General features: G+C 44.9%; 1 protein-coding gene and 1 pseudogene across 1 annotated transcript; both read right to left on the bottom strand.

The window, feature by feature from the left end:
• Window positions 1-690: 690 nt before the first annotated feature.
• On the bottom strand, window positions 691-19,122 carry LOC100667037 (keratin, type I cuticular Ha7-like). Its single transcript, XM_064271093.1, is given in 6 exon segments — window positions 691-1,079; window positions 2,096-2,224; window positions 2,313-2,470; window positions 2,785-2,945; window positions 18,035-18,117; window positions 18,307-19,122. Coding segments are annotated over 6 exon segments (960 nt in total). The 5' UTR covers window positions 18,478-19,122; the 3' UTR covers window positions 691-821.
• On the bottom strand, window positions 14,233-15,294 carry LOC135228135 (keratin, type I cuticular Ha8-like; annotated as a pseudogene).
• Window positions 19,123-22,743: the final 3,621 nt, after the last annotated feature.

Below are 22,743 nucleotides of genomic sequence, written 5' to 3'. Positions count from 1 at the left end.
TGAGGAGCATGTCAGCATGGAGTCGATGAGCAGGGCCCACAAGAGGTCTGGGGAGGCCTGGAGAGGAAGGGGCTGCAGGGGCTGGGGCTATACACAGGCTGCAGGGAAGTCTGCAGAGAGAAAAAACAGGTGTTTGAACCATTGGTATGAGAAGCGTGTAAAAGGATACAGAAACTTTAGAATTTTAGAGGCAAAGGGAATTTTAGGCCTTCAAGGTCCCTGTCATTTGGTCAAAGCCTAGAAAAGGACAGTGAGCTGCCCTGAGTCCACAATGGAGCTGGGACCAGGACTCAGGCTGCCCATGTGCAAGGCCATGGAAAGGAACACACAGCAAAGAGAAAGGTAAAAAGGCTGGTGGAGCAAGAGTAGGCCAGGCATCGGCTGCCCTATTAATTTAAACCAAGCCCCTCCTCTTGTTCCTTATTTATTAAAGGGGTGTACTATCAATCTTACATTTATCACAGTACTACTGAGGAACTAAAATGAGAAAATAGGTACAAATACTCTAAGCAGTAGGAAGAATTCTTCTACTGTTAAGACTTCCTCCAGAAATAATTTAGCAAAACCTAAATGCACTGACCTGAGTATTTTAGCCCCCTGTGGGAGTGGCTAGCAGCTGGGAGCACAAAGTGGTCAGCAAAACAGGCTGCAGAAGCCAAAAAGAAGCTGCACACTCCACTGTATGTCCAGGCAGCTTTAAGCTCACCAAGCCTACTGGGCACCAAGTTTGTCCCCAAAGATGGTGTCTACAATGCCACCCCCAGCTGGCCTCCAGGGCTCCTCTTAGGAGCCCTCTTATTCCTAGTAAAGGGACTCTGCTTTTACACACGGCTTTGACACAAAAAACAAGGCACATACTTGCAGACCTCCCTCTCCAGAAGGTTCCGGTATGTGGCGATCTCACTCTCCAGCCAGGCCCTGACATCTAGCAGCACCTGGTATTCCTGGTTCTGCCATTCCAGGTCAGCCCGGATCTCAGACAGCTGCTCCCCCACATTGCTGACCAGGCTCTGCATCAGGGCCAGCTCAGTGCCGTAGCGGGCTTTGGCTTCACGCAGGGGGTTCTGCAGGCAGTCTTTCTGTAATACCAAAGGAAGGGGAAGTAGGTTGAAAAATCATAATTCCTTGCCCTTCACCCCTACAGTAAGGAAGGTCATGACATCCCAAGACATTGCCAAGCCTGGAGATCAAGCCACCTCCTTCACCTTGAAGAACTAACAGTGTGATATTGCTTTTCATCACAGAGCTCTAAGATAAATTGGCAGAACCTCCCTCATCTCGGTTAGCATTCACTCACTCAACATCAAAATCTATGAGAATCCATATCTACATCTTCCAAAGAAGATGAAGTTGCGGTTTAATCTGTGTCCTTGGTCTCTATTTAAATGAAACATGTATTGAACACAAGGAACTGCTAGTGAAAGAAGTGGGAGCTCAAAAGGACAATGAAGAACACTAAAGACGTAAAGTAAATATGAGCCAAGAGACAGAAAGGGCCACATCAACCAGAGACTCCCCCAGCCTGAGACCAGAAGAACTAGATGGTGCCTGGCTACCACCGATGACTGCCCTGAGAGAGAATACAACAGAGAATCCCTGATGGAGCAGGAGAACAGTGGGATGCAGACCTCAAATTCTTGTAAAAAGACCAGACTTAATGGTCTGACTGAAACTAGAAGGACCCCAGAGGTCATGGTCCCCAGACCCTCTGTCAGCCCAAGACTGGAACCATTCCCGAAGCCAACTCTTCAGACAGGGATTGGACTAGACTATAAGACAGAAATGGTACTGGTGAGAAATGAGCTTCTTGGCTCAAGTAGACACGTGAGACTATGTGCGCAGCTTCTGTTTGGAGGCGAGATGAGAAGGCAGAAGGGGACAGGAGCCGGTTGATTGGACACGGGGAATACAGGGTGGAAAGGAGGAGTGTGCTGTCTCCTTAGGGGGAGAACAGCTAGAAGTACACAGCAAGGAGTGTATAATAAGTTTTCGTATGACTGACTTGATTTGTAAACTTTCACTTAAAGCACAATAAATAAAAAAACAAAAATAGAAGTGAGTGCTCAGATGAGTGTTCCATACAGGCAAAGCAAACCTACCGGCTGTGCTGAGCCTGGAGCTCAACCTCCAGGGCGCTCACAGTGCACTTCAGCTCCAGGATCTCTGACTGGCAACACTGCAGCTCCTCAGAGCAGGACATGGCCTGCAGGCTGATGACTTCGGACTGAAGCCCATGGGGTCAGACAACATGATCAGCTCACTGACCCAGAGCAGAAGCTGGGCCTCTCCCTGCTCTGCAGCACCATCCTCACCTGAACTTGAACCCACTGCTCCACATCCTGGCAGTTGGTCTCCACCGTGGCCTCATACTGGCACCACATTTCCCCTAGCACCGTACCCAGGTCCACAGTGGGCTCGATGTCCATCTCAATCTGGAGCTTATCCCCCAGCTGACACTTCAGAGTGTGGACTTCTCGTGGGCATAGGAGGAGGATGTCCCAGTCATGGGGCCCCCGCTACCCTACACTCAAAACCTCGGCTCCCTCTCCCTGTCCTCCCCAGTGATTTCCCTGTGCTCCTCTGAGAATGAGGTGCTGCCTGCACTGGCCCAGCAGCTTGCTGTTGCTGTGGATGAAGAGTGGCCTCCTCACTGGAAGCCAGAGCATATCTTAAAGGCTTGTGAGTCTTCACCACAAGGCAGGGCCTACAGAGCGTCCATCCCAAGAACGAGGACGCCTCCTTTCTTCACACCAGAAAGTCTCAGCAGGTAACACAAAGGCCCACACACCTGCTCATGGTTCTTCTTGAGGCAGAGGAGCTCCTCCTTCAGGGACTCCAGCTGGGCCTCCAGGTCACACTGGGCGAAGGCAAGGTCGTCCAGGGCCCTGTGCAGGCCACAGATGTCGGCCTCTGCCAGTTGGCAGACTGAGTGCTCTGTCTCATACCTTCAGCAGGGCAGAGCACTGGGCTCCAAGTCAGGGTCAGAGATCAGGCAGGGGCACCAGCACCCAACTCAGAGCTGTAATTCCACTGGCCTGCCCTTTCACAGTCTAATTTTGAGTTGGTTTTTTCCTGTGTCTCGTGTTTATAGCCCCGAAAGCAACAGGACTTTCACTCCTGGTTCAGTACTAAGCCCCTAAGATGACCTAGGCAGAGCAGCTTGTGCTGAGGAGACGTGATGGACACACCAGCCAGGGCCCGCCTGTGGGGCTGATGGCCCAAAGGGGATGCCACTGAATAATCAGACACATACACTACAGCATGATCATGAAGACCTCCCCTTCCTCTCCCTTTAGACAGACCCTGAGTCTCTCTTAGATTAGAAGCCAAACCCCCAGAGTGCAAGGAAAGAAATGGCTTGTTTTAGCTCTAGAAGAGTGAGGCTTCCACATGCCCTGAAGAAAGATAAAACAACATAATACCCCTTTCTGCCCCCAGCTCATACCCTTCTCTCAGATGGTATAAACTTTTTTGGCCTTCACGTGCCTCTGTTGTAGGCTGTGGAGCATAATTTCTGTCAGGAATTGTTAGCCCTTCTAAGTTAATAGAGCTGTAGTAAAGAGCTGTATCCGCGTGGAGGCAGCAGAGTTAGGAGGAATTCATCTCAAGCTGGGAAACCTGGCCAAGTCTCAGTTCTACCGCTCAGCCACATGACTTCTGGCAAGTCACTAAAGTGCTCTGAGCCTCAGTGTTCTCATCTGCAGAATGGGGACATCATCATTGCCTGCCCGCCTGCCTGCCTGCCCACCTGCCTCACAAGGGACATAATCATTACCTGGCTGCCTGCCTGCCTCACAAGGTTTATTCTTAGAAAAGAATCAATAGAATGATGTGTTTGAAAGCATGTTGTAAACTATAAAAGATAAACGATTGGAGAAGAGTTGTTTCTTCAAGATCTTGGGCTTAATGACTTTGTTTGACCATGTGGGGATCATGGTCAGTTGCACCTCTGATGCCAGCTACATCACAGGAGAGAAGAAGCCAAGGTAGGCATCTGGCTCCTCTCCCTCCCTGTCACACCCCAGCTCACTTGGTCCTGAAGTTGTCTGCAACCAGCTTGGCATTGTCTATTTGCACCACCAGCCTGATCTCAGATTTGGTGCACAGGATCTGGGGAAAGAAAGTAGGCTCAGTGATTTTCACTGCTCCCAGGGCCAACTTGAGCCTCAAGTCAAAGGAAGCACCAGTGGCTAGAGTTCAAGCTACAACATCCCCTTGGACAACAGAAAGTCCGAAAGATGTAAGAGGTACTTCCCAGGTGCAGGAGCAGAGGATATGTGAGAGGCTATGTGTTGAAGGACAAAAGCATGGAGCCTACTGTAAAGTTGTAGTAAACTGAACTTATAACGAAGACTTGATTTTATTTGGCCAGATGTGAGATTTAGCCTGATATAAATAAGAAGACCTGGAATCTAGGCCACAGAACAATGGGCCGGCTATGAAGCTTTAGACAAGGTAGGATCCATTTTTAATAAGAAGTTCCTTACTCTGATAGGTCAACCTCCCTGAGGGTCTTCCCTGAAGCTATAGCCAGTTTTCCGTGGCAGCTATTTTAACGTTCTTTGTCTTTCTGGAAACCCTGGTGGTGTAGTGTTTAAGTGCTACGGCTGCTAACCAAAGGGTCGGCAGTTCGAATCTACCAGACACTCCTTGGAAACTCTATGGGGCAGTTCTACCCTGTCCTATAGGGTCACTATGAGTCGGAATCGACTCGATGGCACTGGATTTGGTTTTTTGATTGGTTTGTCTTTCTGCCTTCAACTAAGATATAGGCTCTTAAGAAGCATTGAATTGATAATCAAAGGGGCCAGCAGATGTGCACAGGAGTCCAATGCTCCTGAATGGATATATACTTCAGCACCCTGAAGATATTAGAAAATACACACGCCCAGGATTCCTCTGACCCCATTTCCTGCACAAGAATTTGGTTGCTTTCATGAAACTAGCACTGTTTCTGTAACTAGCATATAATTCAGAAATTTTAAGTCATAACATTAAGTAAGCATGAACTCAGAATACTGGAGAGTCCGATTCTACAGTTGATCCTTTACACATTCTCACTCCCCTTCACTCAGGAGATTCTCTTCCACAATCAAAAAGCTGTGGCTGTGTCCACTGCTGATCCAGGTGCTGAACGTCTACCATAAGAGTCAGCAAGCTTTTTCTGTAATGGGCAAAATAGTAAATATTTTAGGCTTTGCAGGCCATGCAGTCTCTGTCGCAACTACTCAACTCTGCCACTGTAGCACGAAAGTAGCCACGGACAGTACGTAAAGGAATGAGAGTGGCTGTGTGCAAATAAAACTTTATTTACAAAATCAGACAATAGGCTGGATTTGGTACATGGGCCGTAGTTTTGTGACCCGATTTAGAGCACCGCAAACCTCACCTTCTGCTGCAGCTCTTTGATGGTCTGGAAAAAGGACTGGTATTTCAGACACAGTTCAGTCTCCTGGCATTTGCTCAACTCTAGTATCTTGGTCTCCAGTTCTACGTTGTCCCGCTCCAGCTGCCACACCTTCTCCAGGTAGCTGGCCAAGTGGTTGTTCAGGAAATGCATGGTCTCCTTCTCATGGCCATTCGGTCCTTCACCATATGTCCCACAACTTCCAGTGTTGCCTGGAATGTGGCACGTCCCCGGCAAGGGGCAAGCGGTGTGACAGCTATGGGGCAGACAGAGGCTGGGTTGGCCCAGAGAGGTTGCCCCCACACAGGCTCAGTTGGCATGAGTCAGGGTGGCTGGAGGCATGAGGAGGCATCCCTGGCCTCTGAAACTCACCCACTGAGGAGGGAGCTGCAACAGTTAGAGAAGTCATAGTGCTAGAAGTCTAGACTCCTATTTCACCCAGGATTGGACTTGCTTGAGGCTGAAACCATCCTTCTCCTCTAGACCTTATATAGACCTGTGGTGGGTGTTGGTGCAAGAAAACTGGCATTTTCCTCATTAATATTTATGTCAATTGTTTTACAATTGCTCCATTTTGTCCCCTATAAAGAGTTAATTAGCTCATGAAAAAGACTTTAACCTACACAGGACGCTTCCCATCACTGCAGGACCCCGGAGAACAGAGAAAATGGGATCTTCTTCAAACCACCCGCATTATGCAGCTATAAACTCTTTCCCCTTCTGTCAGTTTATGTGTGTGAGATAGTCAAGAAGCAGAGACTCCTAAAATGTCCTCAAAGATTCACTTCTGTCTTTTCCTACCTCAGAATGTCAAATTCTAAAATATGAATCAATCAGGCAAATCGAAGAAAGAGAATATCTGTAATTCAGTTTGTTTTGGCAGATATTTCTGGTGTGCCCAGTGTAGGGCAAACACTGAGCTAGGCCTGCTGGGGGGCCAGAGGGTCGGCTATATTTTAATAAGGGAGATAAGAACGTAAATGATCTTGATGTTATAAAGGCCATAAGAGGGGGGCATAAAAAAGAGTTGTGAAGATTTCAAGGTGGAAGAGAGCACTTGGAGACCAGAAAAAGACTTCATGGAGAAGGGGCCATTTAAAATGTGTTTTGAAAGACGGTTTCACTGGGGAGTTGATTGAAAGAGTATCTCTCACCGGGTCAAAATGAACGAACAGAAGCATTCATGATTGGAAAATGGCAAATAGTCTGATTTTGTTGGCTCTTATAATGAAGACACCAAGGCCAGCAATGGAAAGCTGTGTTGGGTCCAGGATGTGGGAAACCCTGAATGCCAGCCCCATCCCACATATACTCTTCAGGTAATAATGACTCAAAGGTAGGGATCTGCTCCTGGAAGCCAACTTTCCTCAAATATGAGGAAAATAAGTAGCCACGTTCCCCTTGACGGAAAGCAACAGTAAAGAAACAGAAGTTTCCTTCGTAAATGTAAGAGAAAAACACAAAGATGGAACAATGAAAAGAAAAAACTAAATTCCAAATTGATTTTGGTGTTTGGAAACTAACACAGTTTTAAAGAACCCATGGGCCAAAGAAGAAATCAAACGAGGATTTTAAAAAGTATTTTGAACTGAATTAAAGTGAAAACACAATATATTAAATTGATTCTGGCAAGTAAGGCTGTTCCTGTGCAAATGTGAAACAGATAAGCAGTTTTGGAAGGGAGAGGTGGGCTAATGAATAAAACCGGATAATTTGTGATTCCCAAGATATGAAATTATGTTCCCTTGTCTATAGCCTAATTAAGGCGAGGGGTGATTAGTACTTTATGGTGTCTGTTCTCAGGAGCCTCCCCCTCTTTCCAGGCATCTGCCCTGGTTAGACACTCCCCCTTTCACTGGACTGAGTCCCTCTTCACCTTATTTACAGAAGATACACACCTGAGAACTTTGATCCTCTTCTTTTGAAATGTTCTTGCATTTCTTTGAAATGCACCTCCCTTAATTGTCCATTACTTGGGAGACTTTAGAGCAAAATTTAAATTCCTTAATCTTCAGACATACTCAGAGCTTCTGGAAGCATCATGGCTTCCTCTGTTCCTAAAACAAACAAGCCGGTTTGTTCAATAAACCCTAGAAATGGGCAGCTAGCCAGCTTCAAGGCTATGCTAACTAAGACGCAACTTTGACCCCATTCCTAAGATAGAGGAAGGAAGGAGGAGGGCTCTTGAGGTAGCAGTGCGTGTTTTAGTTGGTCCTAAAATATAGAATCGCCAAGTTGAAAGGAATCTCAAAGTCCTCTAGTCTAGGACTCTTTGCTATTAAATCCCTTTCAATAATCTTCTTCCAAGTAGTTTTCCAATCCACCATCTTCCAGGATGGCCCACTCCATCACTGGCCAACTTGAACTCCATGGCTCACGGTTCCCCAGGCCTTGTGCAGGACACTGGGATCCAGAGAAAAACAGCAGGTAGGCTCTGCCTTAAGGGGCTTACCATACAGGGGAGTGTTAGAATGTTCTATATGCAGATCCAAAATCTGTCTCCCTGTTATTTCTGCCTATTTTTCTTTCATTCATTCATTCAACTAATAGTTTATTGAGTATCCACTCTGTGCCAGGCAGGTGCCAGTGCTAGCCACTGGTGATAACATTAGTGACTAAGTCAGAGAGGTCGCCATTTAGTTCTTTTTTTTTTCCATTTATTTTCTAGTTCTACCCACAGAATCCCATACGGGAGAAATCCAGTCATTCTCCTGTATAGCAGACCTTCAGTTCTTTGTTGGTAAATGTGAGATTTCTTACTCCTGGTTCTTTCAGTGGAACCCTGGTGGTGTAGTGATTAAGAGCTACAGAGCTAAACAAAAAGGTCAGCAGTTCATCCACCAGGCTCTCCTTGGAAACCCTGTGGGGCAGTTCTACTCTGTCCTAGAGGGTCACTATGAATCAGAATCAACTTGATGGTAACGGGTTTGGTTTTTGTTTCTTTCAATTTCCATTCATTTAGCATGGTTCTAAGTCCTCTCCCAATCCTGGATACATTTCTTTGATTACACTCCATTTAGTTCCTATGACTTCTAAGTGGGAGGCCCTAGAATGGAATTTCTGATGAGTTTGAATTAAGAAGGTACCAGTAGAGGGCCCAGTGAACTTTCTTGCCCAGGACTCTTGTGTGAACTATGCTGGTGCTCCCAGCTTCTCAACCATAATAACCAGCAGTACAACCAGCCATCAGTTGATCCCATATACAATCAGTGAGACACATGAAGGCATTTCCCCATAACTACTCTGTGTACAGATATGGGGGATATTTGCCAAGGCAGGGTTCATCAGCATCAATGACCTTATCCCAGAGACCTACTCCAAATGATCAAATATTCACTGAACTCCTGCTACAGCAAAGCCAGAGTTTCTGTTTCAATAGGTCTGGGGTTAGGTCTGAGAATCTACATTTCTAGACAGTTCCCACGTGATGCTGATGTTGCTAATCTGGGGAACACTCTGAGACCAGAATCACTGCTCTACAGCAGTAGTAGAGCTTTGTCATGACTGTCATCTCATGTAAACAAAACACAACGTAGCAAAATGGTATTTTATGAGTTTAATAGAAGCCAATGTTTTAATTGCTTCATTTAAAATCAGTTACATACTTTTTCTTCAATATAATAGGCAAGTTCCGTTTGTGTTCCTAGTTCACTCTTCTTTGCTGAGGTTTGTTTTATCAGAAAATCTGAGATGGAAGGAGAAGGGAGGGATGAGAAGGGAAACCCACACTGTGTTTAAGCCTGTGGTTAAGAGGCCATTCCTTACGAAGAATGATGTTTGTAGAGGACAGATACAGGTCAAGTGAAGTAATACTGATTAACCTCCCATTATGTGCTGGGAATCTTTCTTGGCACTTAACATAGAGTATTTCATGTCATTCTCAGTCTCTCTCACACACACACTCAAACATACACAGAGAGAGAGAAAGACACAGCCTTATATACTCAAAGTAGATATATACTGCCATAACACCAAGCCCTACTGATGTTACTATGTGCCACTAAGTATTGTACCCTGTGATTTACACACAATCACCTCATTTAATCCTTATAATGACACTGCGAAGTACTTACTATTATTCCATTGTAGAATAAGGAAAGCGAAGCTCAGAACATTGAAGCAGCTTTCTGAGTTCACAGTGCTAGAAAGTGCAGTCCTCGAAATGTTAGCCCAGGTCTTCCTGACTCTCAAACCTAAGTCCTTTTCTCCCTACCGCACAGCCCGGAAGGGGCCAGATGATGGAGGCCAGACTGAACACCAAGCCAAGGCCACTAGAGAGCACCCATAATAAATAGGCTGAGTTCCTGCTCTGAGCCATACACTCATCTAAAGAACTGCAAACCTAGCAGGCGACAAAATAGAATCCTCTGGAGGTTTTTGAGACAAGTAAGAACGTCAAAATAGAAATTTGGGGAAATTAATTTAGTGCCCAATATGCACTTAGGGATGGGAACTTTGAATCTACATTTTCCATCTTCTCTAGCACAAAATGCCATGTCTAGTACATAACAAATACTCAGTATTAAATGAGACATGAAGGGCTGGTGGTATATACAGGAAGAGACAGGAGGCAGGAGGAGGCTCTTAAAACAAGCCTGGCAGAATGTAATGGAAACCAAAACTAGCCACCTGGGTGCCAATGGAAAGGAAGGATTGAAGAACAGGCTCTTACAAAAGTCTGGATGATTAATTGGATATGAGGGTCAAAAGAGGGGAGAGAAGCTGAAAGTAGTCCTGAGGTCACTTCCGGGTTCCTGAGAGAATAATGTGCTGTGAAGGGAAGTTGGAAAGTCAAGAGAAAGAGCTGGCTCGAAGGGAATAAGCTGAGTTCAGCTTTGGAGACGGTGAGTGAGAAATGTAGCTGAGTGGGACTGTCCACTAAAGATCAGCGAAGAAGGACTGGAGCCAGGAGAGAGCAGCCTGGATAGTCAGAACTTACTGAGAAACTCTCCTCAGACGCTAAGACTTAAGACACCTGGCTGGCAGGTAAAACAGGTTGGTTTAGCCGAGGGGCTCATACCTGAGTGGGAATTATGTTTCTCAATGGTGAAATCCCCCTTCCCCTGCTAGAGGGGAGCCGATGTTTGGAATCTCCAAAACGGGTGGCAGAAAAGAGATTTTGATTAGAAGGGGTATCATTTGAAAACAAGCACACTCTGTATTACAAATGAGCTATCTTTTTTAAGTCATGATATGGGCTTGGTATTTATATCTTTGAAAGTTAAAATAACATTGAATGAAAAGATGGGGTATCTTTATTAAATGGGAGGGCATGATTTTTTTTAAAAAAGCTTGAGAAACACTGAATTAGATGAAAAAAGGAAAATAAGAAATGATTCATTCAGAACAAGTTGAGCTTGTGAAGAGTCTTAGAAGTAGCCATCAGAGAGGATAGATCTGATCTTGTTCTTGGTCAGGAGGACAAAGGGAGGAGGCCGAGGGCAGGGCAAAGCAGGGCGGGCCTCAAACAATCAGCTTTAGTTATTACATATCATGGACCACAAAAAAAAAAAAAAGTATCTGAATAAAAAAGGCTTCTGTAAAAGTCCAGAATTGCACCTCAATTTTCTTGGCTCACTTGGTGGAGAGAGTGGTAGGAACGGAAGCGCGTGTCCTTTTCCAGGGCTCCGTTGGTAACTGCTGACATCACCCCCAGGGCTGGCAACAGACCACCCTTCCTGCTTTCTGCTGTGCTAGGTTTAGTGGAAAATGGCATTTACCATCAGAAACAGGGGTGAGTGGAGGGACCCCAAGAGGCCCTACTGATGTTATTATATGAAGCCTGGAAAAAAGAAATATTACACATAGAGCTGGTAAACTGAAGATCAGCGGGCTTTGTACCAGGCTCAAAATTGTATCTGCTGCCCAGGGAGAAGCAGTTTCCAGAGGAAGGAAACGTTGCTGTTAGTTGCCACTGCATCAGCTCCGACTCATGGTGACCTTATGTATAACAGAATAAATTTGTTGCCCAGTCCTGTGCCATCTTCATGATCATTGGTATGTTTGAGTCCATTGTTGTGGTTAGTGTGTCAATTCATCTCATTGAGGGTTTCTCTCATTTTCACTGACTCTCTACCAAACATGATGTCCTTTCTTAGCAACTGATCTTTTCTGATGACGTGTCCAAAGTAAGGGAGTGGAAGTCTCACCATCCTTGCTTCTAAGAAGCATTCTGGTTGTATTTTTTCCAAGAACGATATATTTTTTCTTCTGGCAGTCCATGGTATAGTCAATATTCTTCTACAGTACCAAAACCAAATCTGTTGGCATCTAGCCAATTCCAATTCATAGCAACCATTGGACAGAATAGAACTGCCCCACAGGGTTTCCAAGGAGTGGTTGGTGGATTTGAACTGCTGACCTTTTGTTTAGCAGCCAAGTTCTTAACCACCGCACCACCAGGGCTCCTCTTCTCCAATAGAGCCACCTAAAAACAACCTGGTTGAAATTACTGTGCCCAAAGCAAAACTATCCAGGAATGAGAGACCACATCTAGGGTTCATATTGGTCCAATCTGTGTGTGCAATACAATGCAGGGAGATCAGATAGAGGAACTCATCGTGCAGGTAGACCCTTTGGGGGAAAATCAGCCTGTAAGAAGAGGGCTGCGTGGTATCTGGGACCAGAGGGAGCCCTGAGCTTCAGGCTACAATAGCGGATGTGAATAAAACTGTAACAGCCAAACTCCCTGAGCCGGGCTGGCTAACACCCTGCCAGCCTCTCTAGCATGCAGTCTTCCCTGTGTCTCAGGGGCCTTTCCTGCCACACCTAGTAGCCACATGATCCCACAGTTAGAGTTCAGTAAGGTATAACCTGACAGGCAAGGTGGAGACGCACCAGATCTCCATGACCTTGTCACATGAAGGGTTATGGCTACTCCTTAAAACATGTGATTCTTTTGAGTTACTTGTTAGAGGGAACCCATAAGAGCCCACTAGACATTCTTGTCCTCTGACAGCCCAAAGAATTCTGTTTGGGTTTCAGTTAGGTCACTTGGAATAAGAAACAGAACTTCAATCATACAGTAGGTGGTTTTCATTATCACTTCTAAGTGGACAGGCTACCAACATGGGAATCTATGGCCCCTGATGCTACTAATGGGTTTTGCTACCCCCTCTTTAGCTCTTCTTTCCCTCCATGGAGGAAAGACTGTCCCTACTGGTTCCTAGGGAGCCCAAATAAACCAGACTCTATTGAGCAGCTTCCTTATGCCAGAAACATATTATGTGCCAGAGATGGGATTTGAACCCAGGTCTGACTCCAGAGCTCTTTCCACCTTACTATGCTGCTTCAAAGAAGGACTAATTCTGCTTTGGTCTTTGGACCAGTGTTCATGGCCAAGCTGAGATCCGAAGGTTTCATCCTCCTCTACGCGCTCAGCACTTGCTAAAAGCTAAATTGGCTAGAATAGCATGAAAAGCAGCCCAGCCTCTCTGGCGCTGGCCTCCATCTGCTGTTCTACCGTGTCTATGTGTCAGCCATGTCCAAGAGGCAGGCAGGGATTTGGAGTCCTCTGATGGCAGCTACAGTCTTCTCCACCAGCACTTCACAGGCAGCAGCAGAGTAGACAAGCACACGCATCAGTGGACATGTCTCTCTGAGACAACAACACTCAGGAAATGGGCCAAAACCAAGACAACTGTCCCCAGTGTCCAACCTGAGCCTCTATGTCAAAGAACAGGTGGGAATTCCCTCCTTCTGGAAAAGGAGCTATGATAGTGAATGTGTCAACTTGGCTAGGCCATGTTTCTGAGTATTATGTAATTATTCTCCATTTTGTGATATAATATAGTCACCTCCATTATGTGATCTGATGTGATCAGCCAATCAGTTGTAAGGGGAGTTTCCCCAGGGGTATAGCCTGCACCCAATATGTATATGGATGTTCTGGCAAAGCTTGCTTGCTTGCTCTGGGTCGTGTTTCTGGCTCATCATCATCTGACCTCCAGTTCTTGAGACTTGAGCCAGCAGCCTGATCTGCTGACTTTGAGACCTGCCAGGTCCACAGCCCTATGAGCCAGCAGCCTGTCGTCTGATCTTCCAATTCTGAGCCTGCAGCCAAGTCAGTTAGGCGAAGCCTTTAGTCAACACCTGACCCATGGACTTTGAGACTTGCCAGCCTCCACAACAGCATGAGCCATTTCCCTGAGATAGATATATACATACATGCTTCACTAGTTTTAGAGAGCCCAGCCTAACAGGCCATTTTGAATAAGAAAAAAACTTGGCAATTTGGCCAAGGCAGTTCTGAACACGACCTTCCTTTGACTAAACTGGAATTCTAAGTTGTATGATTTTGCTCTTGGACAAAATATCAAGAGGCCAGAGATGCCAAAAGCACCGTAGGGACATGTTAGTTCTGAGCTGTTCTAAAGGAATGCAAATTTAGCAATCAGCATTGCTACCTTTCACCGGGTCTATAGGGATAAGCAAGGTAAGTACGCATCCAAAGTGAGGAAAGGGCCTGCATCCAGAGTCTAAGACCCCAGTACCCAGAGAGTTCCTGGCAGCAACATGACAGGGCCAACGACTCGACCCAAGGATATTAGGGCCAGGACTGTTCATGCCACATACATATACCAAACACCAGAAGGGTATTCCTTGATACAGGAAGAAGCTTTATTGAGTATTTAATACAGGAGCTAAGTTACATTTTAGGAGATTCTGAAGCACTGGAGTAGAAACAAAATCCCAGAAGAAACACTGCAAAAAAACAACAGCTTAAGTGGAAGACAATTACGACAATGCAAGGAAATACAATTTAAGGCACAAACAGGAAGCCACTGCTTAGAGGCCTCTGCTACTCTTTGATTTAGTGAGGATGCCTCCAAAGGCTTTGGTTTGTCTGAAGGAAGACTGAGTAAGATGAGGGAAATCCTGGCCCCAGTGTAACGAATCTTAACCTCTTGCATCAGGACTCAGACCTTCAGAACTGGCTTCCAGTGCTGGCTCCACAAGCTGAGGAAGGCCCACAGCTGGAGGGGACACGGCTTGGATGAATGGTGCAGGAGGCAGGTGTGGAGCCGGGATTGCAGAGGAGTCTGAAGGGAGAGAGAAAAGATGGGAAGAGTTTGACGTGGGAAATAAAAAAGACATCCCAGTGATGTACAAAAAAAGGGTAATACTGAAAGGCAAAGGACAGGTCTGCCACCAACAAGTCACCAGCCCAACTAAATCCACATGGACAGTCCCACTTCTATTCTCATCTGTGTCTTTTTGTGTCCAGGAGTCCACATAGGGACCTGGATATCAATTATGTACCATTCCATCAGCAATGCAGTCTGCACAGGCCAGGAGCAGTTCATGAGTCACTAAGCAAGTGTGCACAGAGAGGCTTATTTTTTAGCAATGAGATCTCTTTCCACAAGCTCTTCAGCTATCTCTGAGTAATCACCTAAATATCAGGTATGTGGCTTGTCCAGGAATTGCCTAAATGGCACTTACTTGCAGTCCTCTTTCTCCAGAATGTTCTGGTATATGGCAATCTCATCCTCCAGCTGGGCCCTGACGTCCAGCAGCACCCGGTACTCCTGATTCTGCCGCTCCGCTCCGGGTCAACCCAGATCTCAGATAGTTGCTCCTCCACATTCCGGATCAGGCTCTCCATCTGGGCCAGCTCAGCCACACTCCACAGAGTCAATCTGGACTCTCAGACTCAGATCAACCTTTTATCCTGAAGCCAACTGAGCCCAGTTTCCAATCTAGGAGCCACGGGGCAAGGGCTGGGCAGTGGCTCCCTTCTCTGCCCAACACACTCCCCCACAAGTCTCAGTCTGCTCCTGGTTGCTTTTGAGGCAAAGCAGCTCCTCCTTCAGGGACTCCTGCTGGGCCTCCAGGTCGGCCTTGGCCAGGCTCAGGTCATCCAGGAGCTTGTGCACCCAGCACATGTCCGCCTCCACCAGCTGGCACAGGGAGAGCTCACTCTCGTGCCCTCCATCACAAGAGATGCAAGGTCAACAAGAGTGCTACCAAGAACCCGCTCAGCTGTCCCTGGCTTCTACCTCCTGTACTGCCTGGGATACTAATCGGTTCACCTGACCGACGGTCACTATGCTACAGGACTCGCCATCAGGATTATGTGCTTGGTTAATACTAAGTGCATGGACCCAACTTTAGTGTCCTGACTTCAAATGCAGTATTTATTTTGCCATAATAGGAATCTTCCAGTGAGGAGAAAGAATGAGTAAAGCTAAGTCTTCTGGATCTTCAGTTTTTTGCTTTACCCCTTGGATTGATTATTTCATATTGTTTGTCTGCCTTTTCCATTTCTTAAATTGCAACCCTCGATACCAGAGAGCTCCAGTAACAATTCTGTCCTCTGATGGGTCTGACCAAGGGTCTGTGGGTCTGCCATGTCCTATGCACTGACAGTTTATTCTGACAATGATCTCGTTTTGCTTCTGGTTAACAAAATTAAAAAAAATTAAAATGATAAAAGCCTATCTCCTAGAAAAAATAGGGACATTAGGAGCACTAATACATGGCATAAAAAGTATACAAAACATTACGAAGAATGCAGAAGAAAAACTAGATAACTGGGAGCTCCTAAAAATCAAACACCTGTGCTCATTCAAAGACTTCACCAAAAGAGTAAAAAGACTACCTACAGACTGGGAAAAAGTTTTTAGCTATGACATTTCTGATCAGCGCCTGATCTCTAAAATCTACATGATACTGCAAAAACTCAACTGCAAAAAGACAAATAACCCAATTAAAAAATGGGCAAAAGATATGAATAGACACTTTACTAAAGAAGACGTTCAGGTAGCTGACAGATACATGAAGAAATGTTCACAATCATTAGCCATTAGAGAAATGCAGATCAAAACTACAATGAGATTTCATCTCATTCCAACAAGGCTGGCATTAATCCAAAAAACACTAATAAATGTTGGAGAGGCTGTGGAGAGATTGGAACACTTATACACTGCTGGTGGGAATGTCAAATGGTACAACCACTTTGGAAATTGATTTGGCACTTCCTTAAAAAGCTGGAAGTAGAACTACTGTACGATCCAGCAATCCCACTCCTTGGAATATATCCTAGAGAAATAAGAGCCTTTACACGAACAGATATATGCACACCCATGTTTATTGCAGCTCTGTTTACAATAGCAAAAAGATGGAAGCAACCAAGGTGCCCATCAACGGATGAATGGATAAATAAATTATAGTATATTCACAAAATGGAATACTATGCATTGATAAAGAACAGCGAGGAATCTGTAAAACATTTCATAACATGGAGGAACCTGGAAGGCATTATGCTGAGTGAAATTAGTGGGTTGCAAAAGGACAGGTATTGTATAAGACCACTATTATAAGAACTTGAGAAATCGTTTAAACTGAGAAGAAAACATTCTTTTGTGGTTACCAGAGGGAGGAGGGAGGGAGGGTGGGAGAGGGTATTCACTAATTAGATAGTAGGTAAGAACTACTTTAGGTGAAGGGAAAGACAACACACAATACAGGGGAGGTCAGCACAACTGGACTAAACCAAAAGCAAAGAAGTTTCCTGAATAAACTGAATGTTTCAAAGGCCAGCATTGCAGGAACAGGGGTTTGGGGACCATGGTTTCAGGGGACATCTAAGTCAATTGGCATAAAGAAATCTATTGAGAAAACATTCTGCATCCCACTTTGAAGAGTGGTGTCTGGGGTCTTAAACGCTAGCAAGCGGCCATCTAAGATGCATCAATGAGTTTCAACCCACCTGGAACAAAGGAAAATGAAGAACACCAAGGACTCAAGGTAATTAGGAGCCCAAGAGACAGAAAGGGCCACATGAACCAGAGACTACATCATTCTGAGAGCAGAGGAACTAGATGGTGCCTGGCCACAACCGATGACTGCCCTGACAGGGAACACAACAGAGAACCCCTGAGGGAGCAGGAGAGCAGTGGGATTAAAAAAAAAAAAAAAAAAGTGGGATGCAGACCCCAAATTCTCATAAAAAGACCAGACTTAATGGTCTGACTGAGACTAGAAGGACCCTGATGGTCATGGTCCCCAGACCTTCTGTTGGCCCAGGACAGGAACCATTCCCGAAGCCAACTCTTCAGACATGGATTGGACTGGACAATGGGTTGGAGAGGGGTGCTGGTGAAAAGTGAGCTTCTTCAATCAGGTGGACACTTGAGACTATGTTGGCAGCTCCTTCCTGAAGGGGAGATGAGAAGGGAGAGGGGGTTAGAAGCTGGTGAAATGGACACAAAAAGAGAGAGTGGAGGGAGGGAGCGGGCTGTCTCATTAAGGGGAGAGTTTTTTAGCAAGGTGTATATAAGTTTTCACGTGAGAGACTGACTTGATATGTAAACAATAAAAATCATTTAAAAAAAAAAACCTATCTTCTAGATATGAGAAGAAAATAATCTAGGACTTAACCAGTCTTTACCACCTGTTTTTATTTTAACACTTTTCTTCTCTTCCAATCTACAAAAACGGCCATTTATAGTAATGAACTAAATTCAGATTTAGAGAGGAAGAAAGTAGAGATTTATTCCCTTATTTATTCTTCTAGTCAAAAACTATTTTTGAAAACCTACTATGTGTCAAGTACTGTACTGGGCACTTAGAATTAGAACAGGAGAGAGGAGCCACTCTGGGCTCTCTTCCAGCCTTACTTACTTGATTCTAAAGTCATTGGCAGCCAGCTTGGCATTGTCAACGTGTGTGATCAGTCTGGCATTCTCAGCCTTGCTGCACAGGATCTGAGGAAACCCAAGAGAGTTCACACACCAACAAATCGTACCCAGGTGCCAGTTCCATGTGTGGTGCCCTCATACCCATCTCAAGAGAACCCAAGAGCCCGAAGCTCTTTGAGCCTTATGTGGTGTCTTTGCCTGCCAAGCCCTCTGCCCTCCTCAGACTCAGCCAACCCAGGCTACTTCAAGCCTCACCTTCTGTTGCAGCTCCTCAATAGTTCGGAAGTAGGACTGGTAATCTGGGCACACATCCTACTCCTGGCATTTGCTCAACTCCTGGATCTGGGTCTCCAGCTCCGAGTTCTTCTGTTCTAGCTGCCACACTTTTTCCAGGTAGTTGGCCAGGTGGTTACTCAGGAACTGCATGGTCTCCTTCTCATGGCCATTCAGAGTGCCTTCACCATAGGTCCCACAGCTTCCAATGTTGCCTAGAATGTGGCAGATCTCTGGCAAGGGGCAAGAAGTGTGGCAGCTGTGGGGCAGACAGAGACTGTGTCAGCCAAGAGGGGTTGCTTCCACATGGACTCGGTTGGCATGAGCCAGGGTGGCCAAGAGGCAGTGGGAGGTATCCTTAACCTCTGTCCCAGGCCGACGCCCAACATCAGTGGAGGAGGTGGAGACATTTGTTGCTTTAGGAGCCTTGGTGCTACCCAGAGGGTAGGAGGAGCTGATGAAGGTAGAAGTCACGGTGTTGGGCTGAGGCTGTGCAGGAGCTTGAGATCAGCTGGGAAAGCAAAGCCATTGTGTCTGGACACCTTCTTCCCTCCTAGCCCTAAATGGGTGTTGGCTCAATGCTTTGACCTCATGCCTTCTAGATTATTTACCTATCATTGTACAATCAACCTGTTACTCAGTTATTGAGTTTACCATTAAGAGTCTCTTACCTCATTAAAGGAAAGTTTGAGGTGCCTCTTGGCTCTTTGCTCTCAGGTTGGCTGTTAGTGGAAGGTCAGAGAGTCGTATTTCTGCTCAAGGAACAACAGCAGTTAATTCAGCTCCAAATGTTCTCTTCTGGACAGGGCCTGATTTCTTTATGAATGTGGCCACGCTAAAGTTTCAAATCTTTCAGTTAACGATTCATGGAACGGGAGAGACAGTGAATCAATGACACTCCAGTGGCCTTCTCACCTCTGTTGGGAACTCAAGCAGCCTTCCTTTTAAAGACAAACTGTCTATTTGTGAAATTGGCAAGATGTTTGATTATCAAGTGGCCCCATTTGTTTTTCTTTCCTTTCTTCTGTATTTTCTATTTTATACTCCCATTGAGGAAAAATAAAGCATCAATGCATGCAGAAACAGTAGTGCTAATTGAGTTTTGGTCAACAAGGTAGAATCAATCAGCTCTTCATTCATTCATCCAGCATGATTCCTGAGTATCCACCATAACTCAGGCAGTGTGCTGGTTCCTGGACATGCAATGGTCTCAGATCTTCAAAAGAAAACAGTGTCACAGAAAGCCAAGGGTGTTTTACACAGACTCGAGCAAGAACTGCAGATCAACGAGAGTCAGTGAAAGACAGGAGACCCATGGTCCTGACCAAGGAATATCTAGAGAGAATCTAGTAATAAACAAAAATCTTTTTGATCCAGAAAACTGAAATTGGACACAGAACTCAAAGAATAATTAAATGTTGACTGAATATGTAGGTGTGCTAGGTACTCTGCAAGGGTCTTTCCTATTTAATCAGAACTTTCCTATTTAATCAGAACTTCACTGTACAGGTGAGCAAACTAGTGCAAAGTACATTTCCTAATTCAGAGTTAATAAATTGACAAGTGCTTGATTAAGTCTCATGTCTGCAGAGCCCATTCTTTCTCCATTCCACTATGACCCCAAAGAGAACAACCTGTGTCACTATCCTGTGTCGTTACTAAGCCTTAGGAGAGTGCAATGAAAAAATTGAAAAAGAAAAAAAAAACTAAAATGACTGAGGGTCCTTGTGTTCCAGAAAAAAGAAGCTGTCTGGATACAATGAGGACAGCAAAATGCACACAGAAAAGTTGTGCTCAAAAATGAGAGTTTGTAATATACCTCATATCCCAGAGATTCCCGTTACAGCCAAGGGACTAAGGCAACCAATTGCTAACTGCTGCGGGGCCAGGGGTTGTCTCTCCATAGTGACAAAGGGAAAATAGAGGAACCTAAGGACTGAGGAAGATCACATGGGATAAGATCCTAAAAAGTATAAATAGATCTTTGCTCTGAGCAAAGTTCAAAAGCTGAAGAGGAACTCCAAGCTGCACTTGGAAAACAAAGATCCAGGAATTGACGGAATAGCAACTGAAAAGTTTGAACAAATGGATGCAACACTGGAAGTGCTCACTCATCTATGCCAAGAAACTGGGAAGAAAGCTACTAAGCCAGCCGACTGGGAAAGATCCATATACATGCCTATTCTAAGGAAAGGTGATCCAATGAAATGTGGCATTTATTGAACAATATCATTTATATCACATGCAAGTAAAATTATGCTGAAGATAATTCAAAAATGATTGCAACCATAGTCTTGGGGACAACTTAGTCGATTGCTATAACATAGTTCAAAATATAATGTTCTACATCCTAGATTGGTGAGTAGCCTCTGGGGTCTTAAAAGCTTGTGAGCGGTGATCTAAGATGTAACTAATGGTCTTTACTTGTATGGAGTAAAAGAGAATGAAGGCAATCAAAGGCTCAAAGAAGAAACTAGTCCATAGGACTAATACCCCACACGAACCACAGCCTTCTCTCACCTGAAACCAGAAAAACTAGACAATGTCCAGCTACCACTATTGACCTTTCTGACAGGGACACAATAGAAGGTCCTGGATAGAATGGGAGAAAAATGTAGAAAAAAAACTCAAATGCCTAAAAAAGGCCAGACTTACTGCGTCGACAGAGACTGGAGGAACCCAAGACTCTCACCCTAAGATAATCTTCAAACTTGAATTTGAAGCTATTTCCATATATCACCTTTCAGCCAAATAATAGATACACTTATAAAATAAACAGTATCACCCATCAGTAATGTGCCCCCTCAAACAATTAACTACATGAGACCAAACAGACAACATTTACCCAAAACAAAGATGAGAAGGCAAGGAGGGGATGAGAAGCTAGATCAATGGAAACAGAACAAACAGAATGGAAATAATGAGAATCCTGACACATTGTAAGAATTGTAACCAATGGCTTAGAACAATTTGTATAAAAATTGTTAAAGGGGAAATAATTTTCTGTGTAAACTTTCACTTAATACACTATTAAATACTGTTTAAAAACAAAAATGGTTTCTGCAGTACATCGACAGGGAACTGCCAGAAATTCAAGCCAAGTTCATAAGAGGACGTGGAACAGGGGATATCATTGCTGATATCAGATGGATCTTGGCTGAGAAAAAAAGCAGAGAATAAAAAATGTTTACCTGTGTTTTACTGACTATGCAAAAACATTTGACTGTGTGGATCATAACAAATAATGGATAACATGGCAAAGAATGAGAATTCCAGAACACTTAATTGTACTCATGAGGAACCCGTACATAGACCAAGAGGCAGCCGTTCAAACAGAACAAGGAGATACCGCATGGTTTAAAATCAGGAAAGGTATGCATCAGGGTTGTAGCCTTTCACCATACTTATTCAATCTGCATGCTGAGCAAATAATCCAAGAAATTGGGCTATATGAAGAAGAACAGGGCATCGGGACTGGAAAAAGACTCATTAACAACCTGTGATATGCAGATGACACAACTTTGCATGCAGAAAGTGAAGAGGACTTGAAGCACTTACTGTTGAAGATCAAAGATCACAGCCTTCAGTATGGATTACAGGACAACATAAAACAAAAATCCTCACAACTGGACCAATAAGCGACATCACGAGAAACAGAGAAAAGGTTGAAGTTGTCAAGGATTTCATTTTACTTGGATCCACAATCAACAGCCATGGAAGCGGCAGTCAGGAAATCAAAAGACACATTGCACCTCGTATGCATACACCTCATATGCATAGAAAGCTGGACAATGAAAAAGGGAAACCAAAAAAGAGCCGAAGCCTTTGAGTTATGATGTTGGTGAAGAATACAGAATATACCGTGAATTGCCAGAAAAAGAAACAAACCTGTCTTGGAAGAAGTACAGCCAGAATGGTCCTTAGAAATGAGGATAGTGAGACGTCATCTCACATACTTTGGACATGTTAACAGAAGGGACCAGTCCCTGGATACAAACATCTTGCTTGGTAAAGTAGAGGGACAGCGAAAGAGAGGAAGACCCTCAGTGAGATGGACTGACACAGAGGCTGCAACAATGGGCTCAAACGATTGTAAGGGTGGCACAAGACCCAGCGCTGTTCCGTTCTGTTGTACACAGGGTCGCTATGAGTCAGAACCAACTCGACGGCACCTAACAACAACAAGGACTGAGGAAGATCACATGGGACAAGGCCTAGAAAGTACTAGTAGATCTTTGCTCTGAGCAAAGTTCAAGAACTAGCATCCCTGTGAAAACCAAATGAGAGGCAGTGGATGTTGAACACTGGCGAACCTTTCTCTTGGAATTCCTTTAGGAAGAAATAAAGGAATCTGAAATTCTTCCCAAGAGGAAAACCCACTCTGGGTCAGCTGTGGCTCTCATGGTTAAGCTGAGATTA

This window comes from Loxodonta africana, chromosome 18 (assembly GCF_030014295.1).
Source record: "Loxodonta africana isolate mLoxAfr1 chromosome 18, mLoxAfr1.hap2, whole genome shotgun sequence".
NCBI lineage: Eukaryota > Metazoa > Chordata > Mammalia > Proboscidea > Elephantidae > Loxodonta > Loxodonta africana.
This window is presented reverse-complemented; position numbering and strand designations above follow the sequence as displayed.